The sequence below is a fragment of the Salvelinus namaycush genome, chromosome 16 (assembly GCF_016432855.1).
Source record: "Salvelinus namaycush isolate Seneca chromosome 16, SaNama_1.0, whole genome shotgun sequence".
NCBI lineage: Eukaryota > Metazoa > Chordata > Actinopteri > Salmoniformes > Salmonidae > Salvelinus > Salvelinus namaycush.
This window is the reverse complement of record NC_052322.1, coordinates 128,349-147,631: the sequence shown is the minus strand read 5'-3', so window position 1 is coordinate 147,631 and position 19,283 is coordinate 128,349. Positions and strand designations below refer to the sequence as shown.

At 42.0% G+C, this 19,283-nt stretch overlaps 1 protein-coding gene across 1 annotated transcript; it reads right to left on the bottom strand.

Moving 5' to 3' along the window:
* Positions 1 to 4,697: 4,697 nt before the first annotated feature.
* LOC120060833 (pentraxin fusion protein-like) lies at positions 4,698 to 5,485 on the bottom strand. The gene is made up of 2 exons (XM_039010253.1): positions 5,455 to 5,485; positions 4,698 to 5,308 (listed from the first exon to the last, which is right to left on the bottom strand). The coding sequence occupies exons 1-2, from the start codon at positions 5,483 to 5,485 to the stop codon at positions 4,698 to 4,700; spliced, it is 642 nt and encodes a 213-aa protein (XP_038866181.1).
* Between the last annotated feature and the right edge of the window lie 13,798 nt (positions 5,486 to 19,283).

The window sequence follows — 19,283 nt, the reverse complement described above, 5'->3', positions numbered from 1 at the left end:
CCACTCTAAAATGTGCAGATTGTCACACAACACAATGCCACAGATGCCTTAAGTTTTGGGGGCGTGCAATTGGCATGCTGACTGCAGGAATGTCCACCAGAGCTATTGCCAGAGAAATGAATGTTAATTTCTCTACCATATAGTATTTTTAGAGAATTTGGCGGTACGGCCAACCAGCCTCACAACCGTAGACCACGTGTAACCACGCCATCCCAGGATTCCACATCCAGCTTCTTCACATGCAGGATCGTCTAACACCAGCCACCCGGAAAGCTGATGAAATTGTGGATTTGCACAACCAAAGAATTTCTGAACAAACTGTCAGAAACAGTCTCAGGGAAGCTCATCTGCAATGCTCATCGTCCTCACCAGTGTCTTGACCTGACTTTAGTTTGGCGTAACCGACCTCAGTGGGTAAAAGCTCACCTTCGATGGCCACTGGCATGCTGGAGATGTGTGCCCTTCACGGATGAATCCCGGTTTCAACTCTACCGGGCAGATGGCAGACTGCGTGTATGGCATTGTGTGGATGAGCGGTTTGCTGATGTCAACATTGTGAACAGAGTGCCCCATGGTGGCGGTGGGGTTATGGTATGGGCTAAGCTAAGGACAACGAACACAATTGCATTTTAACAATGGAAATATGAATGCACAGAGATACCGTGATGAGAACTTGAGGCCCATTGCCATTCATGTTTCACCATGATAATGCAAGGCCCCATGTTGCAAGGATTTATACACAATTCCTGGAAGCTGAACATTTCCCAGTTCTTCCATGGCCAGCATACTCACTAGACCCATTGAGCATGTTTGGGATGTTCCGAATCTACGTGTACGACAGCGTATTCCAGTTCTCGCCAATATCCACAACTTTGCACAGAAATTGAAGAGAAGTGGAAATACATTCCACAGGCCTCAATCAACAGCCTGATCAACTCTATGTGAATAAGATGTGTCGCGCTGCATGAGGCAAATGGTGGTCACCAGATCCTGACTGGTTTTCTGATCCACAGCCCTACCTATTTTTTAAGGTACCAACAGATACATATCTGTATTCCCAGTCATGTGAAATCCATAGATAAGGGCCTAATGAATTCATTTCAATTGACTGATTTCCTTATATGAACTGTAAGTCAGTAAAATATTTGAAATTGTTTCATATATTTGTTCCGTGTACATAAAGAATTTCAGAATAATAAACATTATGTTAACATTATTGAAGTGACCAGGGTTCAATGACTATACTGTATATATGTGGCAGCAGTCTGGAAGATGCAGGGTAGAGTACCTGTTGACTTTGTAAGGTGCAGGGCAGGGTACCGGGCTGAGGCCGTCTAGTGATGACTGTTATACACACTGAAGCCTAGAGATAGAAGCTGTTTTCAGTCTCTCCTTCCCAGCTTTAATGCACCTCTATTGTTCTCTTGCTAGATGGTAGCAGGGTGAATAAGCCAGTAACCATCCAATGCATGTAACATATATTAAAATGAGGTATTCATACTTTTTTATATTACTCCAATATTGTGAACTGTATATCGTGTTATACAGTATGTCTTGTTAGGATTAAACAGTAGTTATTTTATGAAGACAATAGCAGGCTGAACATCCGCATTTTAATGGGATGAACATTTCTGCAAGAAAGCTCTTTAAAAATTATCCATCTGTTCATTGCTCACATGCCAGAGCTCACATGGATAGCTCGTAGCACTGTCTTGCTTATGCAAATATGTTTTGCCTGGAAATCTATTTGGAGTTGCTCGAAGGAATCCAGAACGGGCCTCCTGTCTCCCCCACCGGCTCGCGGGCCTCCATTGCGCCGTCTATCTCCTCTCGTGTGGAAGAGATTTCACCAGCTCACACACGCAGGGACGGGCAGCGAGCCGCATGCACCACACTGTGCCGCCTCAGACGGCCCCACCATGGGCGATTATGCAGATCTCACAGGCCGCCGATGCTGACTCTCTCTGGCTCTGCGAGCATGACAAGGCGGCCCACAACTGTTTCCTCAGTTGTATAATACAAGCTATAGACCCTATTCAGAGGACAGAGAGTAAATCATTATATGCCTACCTTTTCACTAGAGTTGGCCATAAAAGGTGAAAAAGGCTCTACAAGCAATGTTTAGGGGTTGTAGATGAACCTAACTTTTAGGTAAAACGTCAAATGTGTTGTATTGTTGCTTAGAAGTTGAGGGGGGTTCAAAACATATGTGACTCATTTTTAACATCAATTTGTTAATTTTTTTGGTGACAAACAAACGGGATGAGATCAGGTTGTACATAATCCTATAAAATAATGTTTGAAACAAATATGCTGATAGTTGATTGTGTATAAAGGGTTTTAATTTGTATTTTGGGCACTAAAGTCTATTCTTATTATTGAAAAGGTGAAAAACAGTGCCTAGATATCGAACAAAAAAACTAAAGGTTGACATTTAACATGCCATAAACCTTTAGTTCAGTCCAAAGTAGGCTAATGAAATATAATTATTTGTTCAGAAATACTCCCAAAATATTCTTAATCACTAATCTCTACTCCAATATGGGATGTATTTATATTTAATTCATAGTCCATCTGATTTAAAAAAATATAAAATAAAATACTTTGACTTATGGAAGGTTAACTTTTAAGTAAAGTAAAGACGATATGGTGATACGGGGGGTATGAGTAGGGGGTGTAGTGTTATGGAGGTCGGTGTAGTGTTATGGAGGTCGGTGTGTGTGTGTGTAGGCTGGGAGGCAGCTAGCACTCCTCTTGGGTAGGGATACGATTGGAGAGAAAGGAGGAGAGGAGAAAGAGAGCCATGTGCTTGGAACCAGAGGGCTGAGGAGCCTGCCTGGGCAGATGGTCCACAAAGGTGTTACCACACAGTGAGTGGGCAGTGCGATTGATGCATTGCAACATTCAAGAAGGTGGAACATTTGGCTGCTGACCCGCAGTCAGAACTCATTTGCCTTCCCTCCCAACTTATTTAGCTGCTGCTGCGGGAGATTGGGTCCGAATAAGCACACACACACACACACACACACACACATTCGGAACGCTGCACTTTCCTACCCTCTGGGGAGCCTAGGCTGTGTGTTCACTGAAAACTTCTTCCTCTCTAAGGAGGTGGAGGGCAGGAGGTAGAACATGTTCATAGTGAACAACAATCATACTACTACAGTACATGGCAGCTACTAAGTCTGCACAGGGACTTGAGGAGACATGCTTTCTCTCAGTGGTCAATATTACCAGGACTATACCCTATACTATATTATTGTCACAGTGAACAAAAGTCTATACTGTTTCTGTGGTGTTGTTCCTTTTGAGTTAGAACATCATTCACAAAATATAGGCTAATAAACATGTACAAAGGCAATTTCATTTAAGAACAACAATTTAAAAGAATACAAGTTAAAACAATGGAATAAAATATAACAACAATATTTAATATTGTGAAGGTCTCACCGGCATTATAGGTAGGCAATAATACAAATAGGATGCTCAAAAACTTCAAATACCTATTTTCTCTTAAATAACACATACTTTTAGTTATGCACATGCCAGGATTTAATTTCAGACCCAAAAGCATTCTTACATCAGTTTAAACATAGACAATTTATGAGGGAGTGTGCTAACCAAAGGCAACATTATGGCAATGGTTTGTCTCGAAGCACAGTTAAAATATTAAGTATAAAAATAATGAATCATTAGTGGTATCAAAGGCAATTGAAATCTTGAGCATAAGAATGCCACACCATTCGTATGTTTGTGTGAGGGGACACACACCAACAAACTCTAACACACACATTTTTTAGTTGTAATGTTTGAATAATTTTTGTTTGTTGTATTGTTTGTATATCATTGTATTATACATTTGTGCGACTGTCCTTGTATATCAGTGTATCAATGTTTTGTTACTTGTCATGTTGTGTTTTTTGTGGACCCCAGGAAGAGTAGCTACTGCCTTTGCAAAAGCTAATGGGGATCCAAATAAACAAATAAATAGTCTTATTCGTCGCTCACTGAATAAAAACTCGAGCATATACTGCCACCTTGTGGTAAAATTAGGTACATCAACAATACATTCCACTGAAATTAGTACTCACCAGCCACGTGAGAAATGTATAAAAAGCCACATAAAACATGAAATCATGCTGAGAGCAAAAAATACATTAGCTCTGTAACTAAATACCAGCTTAATTTTAATACTGTATGTAAATTGTACTGAACATTTCTGATAATTAGCAGGTTGCAAAAGGCGACTAATAAACTTCCACTGTGAAAAAAGTGTCAACATTTTGGCATCTTGTTTCATAAATTAACATAATGAATGTAATGCTTAGAAAATATAGTTAATCTCACCATCCATGCAGAAGGTGAGAGGACATACTGTATCTACAGTATTCTATAAATAGTGAATGTCTAAAGAAGAATTGTGTTGAAAGAGGGTAGTGCTATACATGGTCTATACATGGTGCCTGTCTGGTGAAGGATCTGGTTTTGACTTGCATAGACTATTTAATGATCACAAAATGTAAGTCATATTTTCTTATGAACCACTGATATTCTGTGCGTGAGCATAGTCCATTGACTGCATAAGGTGTGAACGTGACTAAACCTCGGACACCAAACTAAACTTAAAAGGTCAGTAGCAGTCCAGCACAGACACACAAATGGATCACATCCGCATTTGTTTGTGATTCCACTCCGAGTCAGTCATCATCCACCACCATCACATTCCCGTTCAGCTGGTACTCAATGGTGGCCCAGTCAAAGATGTTTCCCTTGGTGATCTTATGTCCGTAATGCAGGGCTTGGATTTGGCTCCTCGGCAAGACATAGTCCCACATGTTGAGGTCGGTCACCTCTCCCACAAAGCTCTGCAAAGTCTCCAGGTCGCCAAGGTGTTTGTCCGTGTCTTGCCCCATGAGGACGGTCCCCTTGGGCCGGATAGTGTGGCCCTGCTTGTACAGCTGGTAGGTGCTGCGGTGGCCGTCCACCCAGAAGGCAGCCAGCTCAGTACGGGACTCCCAGGTGAGGCAGAGACTTGTTCTGAAGGTGGTGATGGGCGGCAGGTGGAAGAAAGCGCCATCGCCGCTCAGGTAGAAGGCGACATGGCCATCTTTCTCTCGCCACACGTTGAACTCGTCGTAGTCTGTGGTGCGGTAGGCAAACAGGATGATCTGCTGCTCGCCTTCCAGCTCGGTGGCCACACGCATACACAGAGTGAATGCGCGCAGGCCCATTTCCTTCTGGGGGATGAGCGCCACGAAGCTGAAGTCTGTCTCATACGGAAAGACCATAACCTTCCTACCCAGGCCAACTGTAAACAATACCACAAACAATATCAACAACAATAACATCATCAACTTAGAGCAGTCACTGGTGAAGATGACAACAGTATTGTAGCAAATTAACTGACTGGAACTTGAACCTGGGTTCCTCTGACTGTCAGTCCAACACCTTAACCGTTAGGAGGTCCAAACCCCTTGACGGTCATTACGTTGTACTACGGTCACAACAGTATAAAAACAGCTTTACATGAACGCAATTAGGACATATGACTTCTCTCTGAGAAGTGCAAAATTGAAAAGCATGAGTGAAAAGGGAATCTTTCACTTGAGGAGGTATGCACACGTAATGCTTTGAAACTAATATGATGTGAGCTATTGGATCTACTATTTGGGATTTTACCAATAACAATTGTATGACATTATTTTCTGTATCTTCTATAAAAAAAGTTCTGTGATAGAAAGAAATAATCATAACTAGTATGAAAATAATAAATAGTAGTAAATACATCATATACTATAAACTGCATATCCTCTAACGAAATGCCTCAACACACACAAAACACTAACAGAATTGCTCTTACCATGATGATTTAAGGTTGTTATTCTAGTGAAAAGCCTTGTGATGCTAGCTCACTGTCACGCCTGTCTATTCTTAATGCCATGGGTCTGTACTCCTCTTCCCTCCTAGTACCAGATCATTACATCACTTCAATCTGTGCTGACAATGGATCCAGTGTGTGTGAGGGTGGCTTGGGTCTGGGTGATACTGGTCTGTTTGTGTTGACTGACACGTGCAGATGTGCACACACACACACACACTTTGGCCCCCATTCTGGGACATCCGATTGTGGGTGAGTGTGCCTGTCAATTAATGTATGTTTTGAGTTAGGGTGGCCTCTACAGTTGAGCAACCTCATGGTATCTTGAGTATGTACATTTTGTTTATACCTTTACTGATTTCTGATTGACAGGTTCATCTACATACAACTTTATTGTCCATCGAAGCAGAACTCGTCTTTTTGAAGTCTGCTTTTTAATTCCCAACCTGGGCAGGATACACACTTCAGATGCTGGAAGCAGGTCATGCAGCACTCCTGGAGCAGGTTAGGGCAGTGGTTTTCAAACCTTTCCTAATCTTGATCATTTTTTTGAATACTCACTTATGTCACCTGTGGAATGCTCATGGAATTTTGTGCACCAGTGCCGCTCAAATAAATACATTTAAAAGCACATGGCTACATCTACACTGAGTGTACAAAACATTAGGAACACCATGACATAGCCTGACCTGGTGAAAGCTAAGATCCCTTATTGGTGTCACTTGTTAAATCCACTTCAATCAGTGTAGATGAAGGGGAGGAGACAGGTTAAAGAAAGATTTTTAAGCCTTGAGACAATTGACACATGGATTGTGTATGTGTGCCATTCAAAAGGTGAACAGGCAAGAGAAAATATTTAGGTGCCTTTGAACAGGGTATGGCAGGAGGTACCAGGCAGGATGTGCCAGAGTGTGTCAAGAACTGCAACACTGCTGGGTTTTTCACTCTTAACAGTTTCCCATGTGTATCAAGAATGGTACACCCTCATCATGAGTAAGGAACTATGAAAATAGTTAAAATAAACCATATTTAATCTATAAAAAACATTTGTCGGAGAAAATAGATTTTGCAGTATGGTTGAGATGTGATGGAAGTAATTGCAACTAAATAAATTAATAGGGACATCACTGAATTTAAAATTGATTAAATTTAGATTTAATGTCTTGAGTCAACAAGTATTCCACCACTTTGTTATGGCAAGCCAAAATAAGTTCAGGGGTCCGGATCCGGGATCCTCCTCATCAGAAACGCTGACTAGCATAGCCTAGCCTAGCGCCACAGGGAATATCATATAATATAATTTCATGAAATCACAAGTCCAATACAGCAAATGAAAGATAAACATCTTGTGAATCCAGCCAACATGTCCGATTTTTAAAATGTTTTACAGCGAAAACACAACATATATTTATGTTAGCTCACCACCATATCCAAAAAAACACAGCCATTTTTTCACAGCAAAGATAGCTTTCACAAAACCCACAAATAGAGATAAAAATAATCACTAACCTTTGAACAACTTCATCAGATGACAGTCTTATAACATCATGTTATACAATACATTTATGTTTTGTTCGAAAATGTGCATATTTATAGCTACAAATCCTGGTTTTACATTGGTGCCATGATCATAAATGGCTCCAAAACAGCCGGAATAATTACAGAGAGCAACGTGAAATACAGAAATACTCATCATAAAACATTTATGAAAAATACATGTTGTACACATAATTAAAGATAAACATCTTGTGAATCCAGCCAACATGTCCGATTTTTAAAATGATTTTACATCCAAAACACAACATATATTTATGTTAGCTCACCACAATAGCCCAAAACACAACGCCATTTTTTCACCGCAAAGATAGCTTTCACAAAACCCACAAATAGAGATAAAAATAATCACTAACCTTTGAACAACTTCATCAGATGACAGTCTTATAACATCATGTTATACAATACATTTATGTTTTGTTTGAAAATGTGCATATTTATAGCTACAAATCCTGGTTTTACATTGTGAACATGGCGCCAAAATGCTCCAAATTGTCCGGAGAAATTTTAGAGAGTCACGTAATCTAACAGAAAAACTCATCATAAACTTTGCTGAAAAATACATGTTGGACATATAATTAAAGATTTACTGGTTCTTAACTTCTTATGGCTGCAGCCCGACACCGGTACACTTATGACAACAGCCAGCTCAAAGTGCAGGGCGCGAAATTCAAAAGATATTTTTTTTAAATATTTAACTTTCACACATTAACAAGTCCAATACAGCATATGAAAGGTACACATCTTGTGAATCCAGCCAACATGTCCGATTTTTAAAATGTTTTACAGGGAAGACACAATATGTAAATCTATTAGCTAACCACGTTAGCAAAAGACACCACTTTTTTTACTCCATCAGTTTTTGACTCCATCAGTAGCTATCACAAATTCGACCAAATAAAGATATAAATAGCCACTAACCAAGAAACAACTTCATCAGATGACAGTCTGATAACATATTTATTGTACAGCATATGTTTTGTTAGAAAAATGTGCATATTTCAGGTATAAATCATAGTTTACATTGCAGCTACAGTCAGAAATTGCACCGAAAGCAGCCATAATAATTACAGGCACCAACGTCAAATACCTAATTACTCATCATAAAACATTTATGAAAAATACATAGTGTACAGCAAATGAAAGACAGGCATCTTGTGATTCCAGCCAATATTTCCGATTTATTAAGTGTTTTACAGCGGAAAAAAAATGTAGCGTTATATTAGCTTAGCACAATAGCCAGAAACACTTGGGCGCCGGCGACTACGACAGATATATGAAATAACATCATAAAATGGGTCTTACTTTTGCTGATCTTTCATCAGAATGTTGGACAAGGTGTCCTTTGTCCAGAACAGTCGATGTTTGGATTCAGAACGGCAACTTTCCCTCTTCATTTAGCAAGCGCGCTAGCCGGGTGGCACGACACTCTCCATGTCAACAAACGGAAGAGAACGGAACACGGCAAAACTCCCGAAAAAATTTCAATAATCTGATGAAACTCTATTGAAAAAACATACTTTACGATGATATGGTGACATGTATCAAATAAAATCAAAGCCGGAGATTGTAGTCGCCTATTACGGCAGCTAAACAAAAGGCAACCCCACTGTCTAGCTCGCGCTCTTCAGAGTACCGAAAATGGGGGACACGTCATTCCAAGATGATGTGTTCCATCTCAGACCAAGATAATCACCTCATTTCTTCTCTCACAGCCTCTTGACACCCAGAGGAAGGTGTATGACGTGCATGTATACTAATAGGTCTTGTGCCCATTTATAGGCAGGAAGAAGAACAGAGCATCGATTTCAGACATTCCACTTCCTGGTCAGGAAATGTGCTGCAGAATGAGTTCTGTTTCACTCAGAGAAATAATTCAAACGGTTTTAGAAACTAGATAGTGTTTTCTATCCAATAGTAATAATAATATGCATATTGTACAAGCAAGAATTGAGTACGAGGCCGTTTGAAATGGACACCTTTTATCTGGCTACTCAATACTGCCCCTTGCAGCCCAAACAGGTTAATGCAACCGCTGTGTTAGATTTAAAAAAAAATAACTTTAGTAAAAAGCACAGCATACAATAATCTGAGACAGCGCTCAGCCATTCTCCGCCATGTTGGGGTCAACATATTCAACAAAAATACGAAATAACATCATAAATATTCTCTTACCTTTGATGATCTTTCATCAGAATGCAGTGCAAGGAGTCCTAGTTCCACAATAAATCGTTGTTTTGTTTTAGAATGTCAATTTCTTCTGTTGAATTAGCAACTTTGGCTAGCATAGTGGAGCTCACGTGTCCATGAAGATTTTACGCATGAACGAAAAATTCAAAAAGTCATAATAATAGTCTAATAAACTGGTCAAACTCAGTTGATAATCCATCTTTAGGATGTTTTTCAGAAATCAATCCAATAACGTCCCAGACGGAGCATTTCTTCGTGTCTACCTAACGCATTGCAGAAAACGATGTGACAAACCCTAGTGCGCAGCAAAATACTGCCAATATGGCTGACCTGTCACTCCAAAAGCTCTCATTCGGTCCCACATCAGGCTAGACACCTCATTCAACGTTCTACTGCCTGTTGACATCTAGTGGAAGGCGTATGAAGTGCATACATATCCATAAATACAAGGCAATTGAATAGGCGAAGCCTTTCACAGAGACCCATTTCAGAATTTTCACTTCCTGTTTGGAAGTTTGCCTGCCAAATAAGTTCTGTTTTACTCACAGATATAATTCAAACAGTTTTAGAAACTTCAAAGTGTTTTCTATCCAATAGTAATAATACTATGCATATCATATGATCTAGAACAGAGTACGAGGCCGTTTAATTTGGGCACTATTTTTCCCCAAAGTGGAAATGGCGCCCCCTATTAAGAAGAAGTTAACAAGTCACATACGTTGCATTGACTCACTTTGTGTTCAATAATAGTGTAACATAACTTTATAACGTTTAACATTATTTTTGAAGGACTTACTCATCTCTGTACCCCACACATACAATTATCTGTAAGGTCCCTCAGTTGAGCAGTGCATTTCAAACACAGATTCAACCACAAAGACCAGTGAGGTTTTCCAATGCCTCACAAAGAAGGACACATATTGGTAGATGTGTAACGTAAAAATAAAAAGCAGACAATGAATATCCCTTTGAGCATGGTGAAGTTATTAAATACATTTTGGATGGTGTATCAAAACACCCAGTCACTACAAAGATACAGGCATCCTTCCTCAGTTGTCGAGAGGAAGGAAACCGCTCAGGGATTTCACCATGAGGCCAATGGTGACTTTAAAACCCTTGCAGAGTTTAATGGCTGTGATAGGAAAAACATTTGGATGGATCAACATCATTGTAGTTATACAAACACTAACCTTATTGACAAAGTGTAACGATCTTCTTTGGGAGAAAGAGAGGAGGACCAAAGCGCAGCGTGGTAAGTGTTCATGATGAAACTTTAATAGAACAAACTGAACACTGAAATACAAAACAATAAATTGAACGAACAAAAACCGAAACAGTTCCGTGTGGAACACACAGACACGGAAGACAACCACCCACAAAACACAACAGAAAACAGGCTCCCTAAATATGGTTCCCAATCAGAGACAATGACTAACACCTGCCTCTGATTGAGAACCATATCAGGCCAAACAAAAAACCCAACATAGAAACACAAACATAGATAACCCACCCAACTCACGCCCTGACCATACTAAAACAAAGAAAATACAAAAGAACTAAGGTCAGAACGTGACACAAAGTGAAAAGAAAGACGCCTGTACAGAATACAAATATTTCAAAACATGCATCCTTTTTGCAATAAGGCAATAAAGTAAAGCTGAAAAAAAAAATGCAAAGAAATTAACTTAATTATAACAGTGCCTTGGAAAGTTTTCAGACCCCTTGACTTTTTCCACTTTGTTACATTACAGCCTTATTTTAAAATGTATTAAATCTTTTTTTCCCCCTCATCAATCTACACACAATACCCCATAATGACAAAGCCAAAATTGGTTTTTATACATTTTTGTAAATGTATTAAAAATCTAAAACTGAAATATCACATTTACATAAGTATTCAGACCCTTTATGCAGTACTTTGTTGAAGCACCTTTGGCAGTGCTTACAGCCTTGAGTCTTCATTGGTATGATGCTGCAAGCTTGGCACACCTGTATTTGGGGAGTTTCTCCCATTCTTTGCAGATCCTCTCAAGCTCTGTCAGGTTGGATGGGGAGCGTCACTGCTTAACCATTTTCAGGTCTCGCCAGAGATGTTCGATCGGGTTCAAGTCCGGAATCTGGCTGGGACACTCAAGGACATTGAGACTTGTCCCGAAGCTACTCCTGCGTTGTCTTGGCTCTGCGCTTAGGGTTGTTGTCCTGTTGGAAGGTGAACCTTGTGGGAGTGAATGATACATTTAGGGACAGACATAGAGGTGTACATAAGAGAAGGCAGACATGAGTTAATGGATACATGCTGGTAAAAACAGCTGAACACTAAAACAGACTACAGGAAGAGAAGGCGACGCATAGGCGCCTAGGACAACTGGACACACTAATGATAGAAGAGACACAGTCTGCTGCTTCTAATAAAGGCAAACATAACAAAGAGTACATTTAACACACTAATGATAGAGGGACACATAGGCTGCTGACATTAACACACTAATGATAGAGGGGCACATAGTTTGCTGCTTCTAATAAAGGCAAACATGCCAAAGACGTAGGCCTATAGGATAGACAGACATATATTATTTTTAGGACAAGAAAGGGTCCTGCCACCATTATAACCTAACTGAAACCAGACATGGGCGTTATTGGGCGTAAACAAGCATGAAGCCTAAACCATAAAAGATAATGGTGGGAAGCATCTTCATTTACATATCTAATGAACTCATATGCTGTATGTGTATAAATACAAGAGCCAGGGCTCTGGGAAACGGTGTGTGATCCGCGGATCACCCCGGCTTGTGATACATTGAATATATTAAAAGTCTTTATTGATTTTACAAGTTCTTATAAGAGTGTTATATTTCTGAGACGATTATCCACGACAACCTTCGGCCCAGTCTGTGGTCCTAAGCGCTCTGGAGCATGTTCTCGTCAAGGATCTCTTTGTACTTTGCTCCGTTCATCTTTCCCTTGATCCTGGCTAGTCTCCCAGTCCCTGCCACTGAAAAACATCCCCACAGCATGATGCTTCACCATAGGGATGGCGCCAGGTTTCCTCCAGATGGGATGCTGACATTCAGGCCAAAGAGTTCAATCTTGGTATCATCAGACCAGAGAATCTTGTTTCTCATGGTCTGAGAATCCATTAGCTGCCTTTTGGCAAACTCCAAGCTGGCTGTCATATGCCTTTTACTGAAGAGTGGCTTCCGGCTGGCCACTACCATAAGGGCCTGATTGGTGGAGCGCTGCAAAGATGGTTGTCCTTCTGGAAGGTTCTCCCATCTCTACAGAGGAACTCTAGAGCTCTGTCAGAGTGGCCATCGTGTTCTTGGTCACCTCCCTGACAAAGGCCCTTCTCCCCAGATTGCTCAGTTTGGCCGGGCGGCCAGTCTTGGTAGTTCCAAACTTCCTCCATTTAAGAATGATGGCGGCCACTAGGTTCTTGGGGACCTTCAATGCTGCAGATATTTTTTGGTACCCTTCCCCAGATCTGTGCCTCGACAGAATCCTGTCTCGTAGCTCTACGGACAATTCCTTCGACCTCATAGCTTGGTTTTTCCTCTGACATGCACTGTCAACTGTGGGACCTTATCTAGACAGGTGTGTACTCCTGTACTCCCTGTTCACCCATGACTGCTTGTCCATGCACGCCTCCAACTCAATCATCAAGTTTGCAGACAAAACAACAGTAGTAGGCTTGATTACCATCAACGATGAGACAGCCTACATGGAGGAGGTGAGGGCTCTGGGAGCGTGGTGCCGGGAAAATAACCTCTCACTCAACGTCAACAAAGGGATGATCGTGGACTTCAGGAAACAGCAGAGGGAGCAACCCCGTATCTACATCGATGGGACCGCAGTGGAGAAGGTGGAAAGCTTCAAGTTCCTCGGCGTACACATCACTGACAAACTGAAATGTTCCACCCACAAAGAAAGTGTGGTGAAGAAGGTGCAACAGCGCCTCTTCAACCTCAGGAGGCTAAAGAAATTTGGCAGGTGCATCAAATCTGGGACCGAGAGACTGAAAAACAGCTTCTATCTCAAGGCCATCAAACTGCTAAACAGCTATCACTAGCACATCAGAGGCGGCTGCCTATAGACATAGATTAGGAATCACTGGCCACTTTTAGAAATGGATCACTAGCCACTTTAATAATGTTTCTGTATCTAGCATTACTGATCTCATTTGTATAAACTGCACTCCACACTATTCTACTGTATATTAGTAACTTTTAAATTGTGTTTACATATTACATCTTCCATTTAATATGTATATACTGCATTGTATTCTATACTACACAACTGAATGTTAAACAGCAATCTCCAGCACATCAGAGGCTGCTGCCTATAGACATAGATTAGGAATCACTGGCCACTTTAATAATGTCTTCAATGAAGTTGTATGAACATCTCAATGATGATCAATAGAAACAGGATGTACCTGACCTCGATTTCGAGTCTCATATCAAAGGGTCTGAATACTTATGTAAATACGGTATCGTTTTTTTGTCCTAAATACATTTGCCCAAAAAAATGTAAACCTGTTTTTGCTTCGTCATTATCGGGTATTGATGAGGGGAACAAAATATGTTATTCAATTTTAGAATATGGCTGTAACAACAAAATGTCGAAAAAGTGCTTTTTGAGGTCAGTTCAGTTTAAATTATTTTTCATTAAATGCACTATGCATTATGTGGGTTGAATGCTGTAACACAGAATACAACAATTAATAAAAGTCCCATGATGGTAGTGACTGCCCATTACTGCTTATCACTTATTAACCATCATTTATTCATGACTTGGACAATAAGTTAAACGAGGTACGATCACGAATATCCTACCAACAGGACATCAAAAACTGTAATATCATATGTTTCACGGAATTGTGGCTGAATGACGACATGGATATTCAGCTAGCGGGATATACGCTGCACCGGCAAGATAGAACAGCACAAGGGGAGGTGGTCTGTGCATATTTGTAAACAACAGCTGGTGCACGCAATCTAAAGAAGTCTCTAGATTTTGCTTGCCTGAAGTAGAGTATATTGTGATAAATTGCAGGCCACTACTTGCCTAGAGAGTTTTCAGCTATACTTTTTGTGGCTGTTTATTTACCACCACAGACAGATGCTGGCACTAAGTCCGCACTCAGTCAGCTGTATAAGGAAATAAGCAAACAAGAAACCACTCACCCAGAGGCGGCGCAACTAGTGGCCGGAGACTTTAATGCAGTTCTACCAAACTTTAATGCAGTTCTACCAAATTTCTATCAACATGTTAAATGTGCAACCATAGGGGAAAAAATTCTAGATCACCTGTACTCCACACACAGAGACGCGTACAAAGCTCTCCCTCGCTCTACATTTGGTAAATCCGACCACAACTCTGTCCTCCTGATTCCTGCTTACAAGCAAAAATGAAAGCAGGAAGCAACCAGTGAATCGGTCTATAAAAAAGGTGGTCAGATGAAGCAGATGCTACACTACAGGACTGTATTGCTATCACAGACTGGAACATGTTCCGGGATTCTTCCGATGGTATTGAGGAGTACACCACATCAGTCACTGGCTTTATCAAGAGGATGTCGTCCCCACAGTGACTATACGTACATATCTCAACCAGAAGCCATGGATTACAGGCAACATTCGCACTGAGTTAAAGGGTAGAGCTGCCGCTTTCAAGGTGCGGGACTCTAACCCGGAAGCTTACAAGAAATCCTGCTAAGCCCTGCGACGAACCATCAAAAAGGCAAAGCGTCAATACAGGGCTAAGATTGAATCATACGACACCGGTTCCGACGCTCGTCTTATGTGGCAGTGCTTGCAAACTATTACAGACTAAAAAGGGAAGCACAGCCGCGAGTTGCCCAGTGACACGAGCCTACCAGACAAGCTAAATCACTTCTATGCTCACTTCGAGGCAAGCAAAACTGAGGCATGCATGAGAGCATCAGCTGTTCCGGACGACTGTGTGATCACGCTCTCCGTAGCCGACGTGAGTAAGACCTTTAAACAGGTCAACATACACAAGGCTGCGGGGCCAAACGGATTACCAGGATGTGTGCTGCGGGCATGTGCTGACCAACTGGCAGGTGTCTTCACTGACATTTCAACATGTCCCTGATTGAGTCTGTAATACCAACATGTTTCAAGCAGAACACCATAGTCCCTGTTTCCAAGAACACAAAGGCAACCTGCCTAAATGACTACAGACCCATAGCACTCACGTCCATAGCCATGAAGTGCTTTGAAAGGTTGGTAATGGCTCACATCAACACCATTATCCCAGAAACCCTAGACCCACTCCAATTTGCATACTGCCCAAACAGATCCACAGATGATGCAATCTCTATTGCACTCCACACTGCCCTTCCCACCTGGACAAAAGGAACACTTATGTGAGAATGCTATTCATTGACTACAGCTCAGCATTCAACACCATAGTACCCTCAAAGCTCATCACTAAGGTAAGGATCCTGGGACTAAACACCTCCCTCTGCAACTGGATCCTGGACTTCCTGACGGGCCGCCCCCAGGTAGTGAGGGTAGGTAGCAACACATCTGCCACGCTGACACTGGAGCTCCACAGGGGTGTGTGCTCAGTCCCCTCCTGTAGTCCCTGTTCACCCACGACTGCATGGCCAGGCACGACTCCAACACCATCATTAAGTTTGCAGACGACACAACAGTGGTAGGCCTGATCACCGACAACGACGAGACAGCCTATAGAGAGGAGGTCAGAGACCTGGACGGGCGGTGCCAGAACAACAACCTATCCCTCAACCTAACCAAGACTAAGGAGATGATTGTGGACTACAGGAAAAGGAGGACCGAGCACGCTCCCATTCTCATCGACGGGGCTGTAGTGGAGCAGGTTGAGAGCTTCAAGTTCCTTGGTGTCCACATCAACAACAAACTAGAATGGTCCAAACACACCAATGACAAAGCCTGACAAAGCCTATTGGCATGACAAAACCTATTCCCCCTCAGAAAACGAAAAAGATTTGGCATGGGTCCTGAGATCCTCAAAAGGTTCTACAGCTGCAACATCGAGAGCATCCTGACTGGTACGGCAATTGCTCGGCCTCTGACCGCAAGGCATTACAGAGGGTAGTGCGTACGGCCCAGTACATCACTGGGGCTAAGCTGCCTGCCATCCAGGACCTCTACACCAGGCGGTGTCAGAGGAAGGCCCTAAAAATTGTCAAAGACCCCAGCCACCCCAATCATAGACTGTTCTCTCTACTACCGCATGGCAAGCAGTACCGGGCCAAGTCTAGGACAAAAATGCTTCTCAACAGTTTTTACCCCAAAGCCATTAGACTCCTGAACCATTAATCAAATGCCTACCCGGACTATTTGCATTGTGTGCCCCCCCCAACCCCTCTTTTTACGCTGCCGCTACTCTCTGTTTATCATATATGCATAGTCACTTTAACTATACATTAATGTACATACTACCTCAATTGGGCCGACCAACCAATGCTCCCGCACATTGGCTAACCAGGCTATCTGCATTGTGTCCCGCTCCCCACCACCCGCCAACCTCTTTTTTACGATACTGCTACTCTCTGTTCATCATATATGAAGTCACTTTAACCATATCTACATGTACATACTACCTCAATCAGCCTGACTAACCGGTGTCTGTATGTAGCCTTGCTACTTTTATAGCCTCGTTACTGTATATAGCCTGTCTTTTTACTGTTGTTTTATTTCTTTACTTACCTATTGTTCACCTAACACCTTTTTTGCACTATTGGTTAGAGCCTGTAAGTAAGCATTTCACTGTTGTATTCGGCGCACGTGACAAATAAACTTTGATTTGATTCGACTTTACTTAAATAAAATATTTCAGTTGCCTAGAATGGCTGACAAATCACTATTTTAGTAGGTTTCAAAGTAAATAAGGCATACATTTATGACTATTTATGACAACATTTATGACAATAACTTAGATCATGTATTTTCAGGTAGAAATAACTGTTATGTTTGTATCAAATCAAATTTATTTATATAGCCCTTCGTACATCAGCTGATATCTCAAAGTGCTGTACAGAAACCCAGCCTAAAACCCCAAACAGCAAGCAATGCAGGTATAGAAGCACGGTGGCTAGGAAAAACTCCCTAGAAAGGCCAAAACCTAGGAAGAAACCTAGTGAGGAACCAGGCTATGAGGGGTGGCCAGTCCTCTTCTGGCTGTGCCGGGTGGAGATTATAACAGAACATGGCCAAGATGTTCAAATGTTCATAAATGACCAGCATGGTCAAATAATAATAATCACAGTAGTTATCGAAGGTGCAGCAAGTCAGCACCTCAGGAGTAAATGTCAGTTGGCTTTTCATAGCCGATCATTAAGAGTATCTCTACCGCTCCTGCGGTCTCTAGAGAGTTGAAAACAGCAGGTCTGGGACAGGTAGCACGTCCGGTGAACAGGTCAGGGTTCCATAGCTGCAGGCAGAACAGTTGAAACTGGAGAAGCAGCAAGGCCAGGTGGACTGGGGACAGCAAGGAGTCATCATGCCAGGTAGTCCTGAGGCATGGTCCTAGGGCTCAGGTCCTCCGAGAGGGAGAAAGAAAGAGAGAAGGAGAGAATTAGAGAGAGCATACTTAAATTCACACAGGACACCGGATAAGACAGGAGAAGTACTCCAGATATAACAAACTGACCCTAGCCCCCCGACACATAAACTACTGCAGCATAAATACTGGAGGCTGAGACAGGAGGGGTCAGGAGACACTGTGGCCCCATCCGATGATACCCCCAGACAGGGCCAAACAGGAAGGATATAACCCCACCCACTTTGCCAAAGCACAGCCCCAACACCACTAGAAGGATATCTTCAACCACCACCTTACCATCCTGAGACAAGGCTGAGTATAGCCCACAAAGATCTCCGCCACGGCACAAACCAAGGGGGGGGCGCCAACCCAGACAGGAAGATCATGTCAGTGACTCAACCCACTCAAGTGACGCACCCCTCCTAGGGACGGCATGAAAGAGCACCAGTAAGCCAGTGACTCAGCCCCTGTAATAGGGTTAGAGGCAGAGAATCCCAGTGGAGATTGTGCATGTCTCTTACGTAGCGGGCATAAAAGAAACAGACCGGACACGAAGGAGCGCAACAGATTATGGTCAAAAAATATAATATGTAAACAATCAACAATTTAACAGATTTTACTGAGAGTCACGGTTCATACAAGGAAATCAGTAAATTCATTAGGCCCTAATCTATGGATTTCACATGGCTGGTAATACAGATATGCATCTGTTGGTCACAGATACCTTAAAAAAGGTATATGTCCACCATTTGCCTCATGCAGTGCAACATCTCCTTTGCATAGAGTTTATCAGGCTGTTGATTGTGGCCTGTGGAAAGTTGTCCCACTCCTCCTCAATGGTTGTGCAAAGTTGCTGTATATTGGTGGGAACTGGAACACGCTGTTGGACATGTCGATCCAGAGAATCTAAACATGCTCAATGAGTGACATGTCTGGTGAGTACGCAGGCCATGAAAGAACTGGGACATTTTCAGCATTCAGCTTTGTGTACAGATCCTTGCAACATGGGGCCGTGCATTATCATGCTGAAACGTGATGGTGGCGGATGAATGGCACGACAATGGGCCTCAGGATCTTGTTACGGTATCTCTGTGCATTCAAATTGGCA

Bases quoted from the DNA above. Each gene is read 5' to 3' on its own strand.
- LOC120060833 (XM_039010253.1), bottom strand. From the start codon at position 5,485: ATGACCGTCAAGGGGTTTGGACCTCCTAACG. The intron at 5,309-5,454 runs GTTAAGGTGTTG...TATTGTTTACAG, and splicing joins GGGGTTTGGACCTCCTAACG to TTGGCCTGGGTAGGAAGGTT.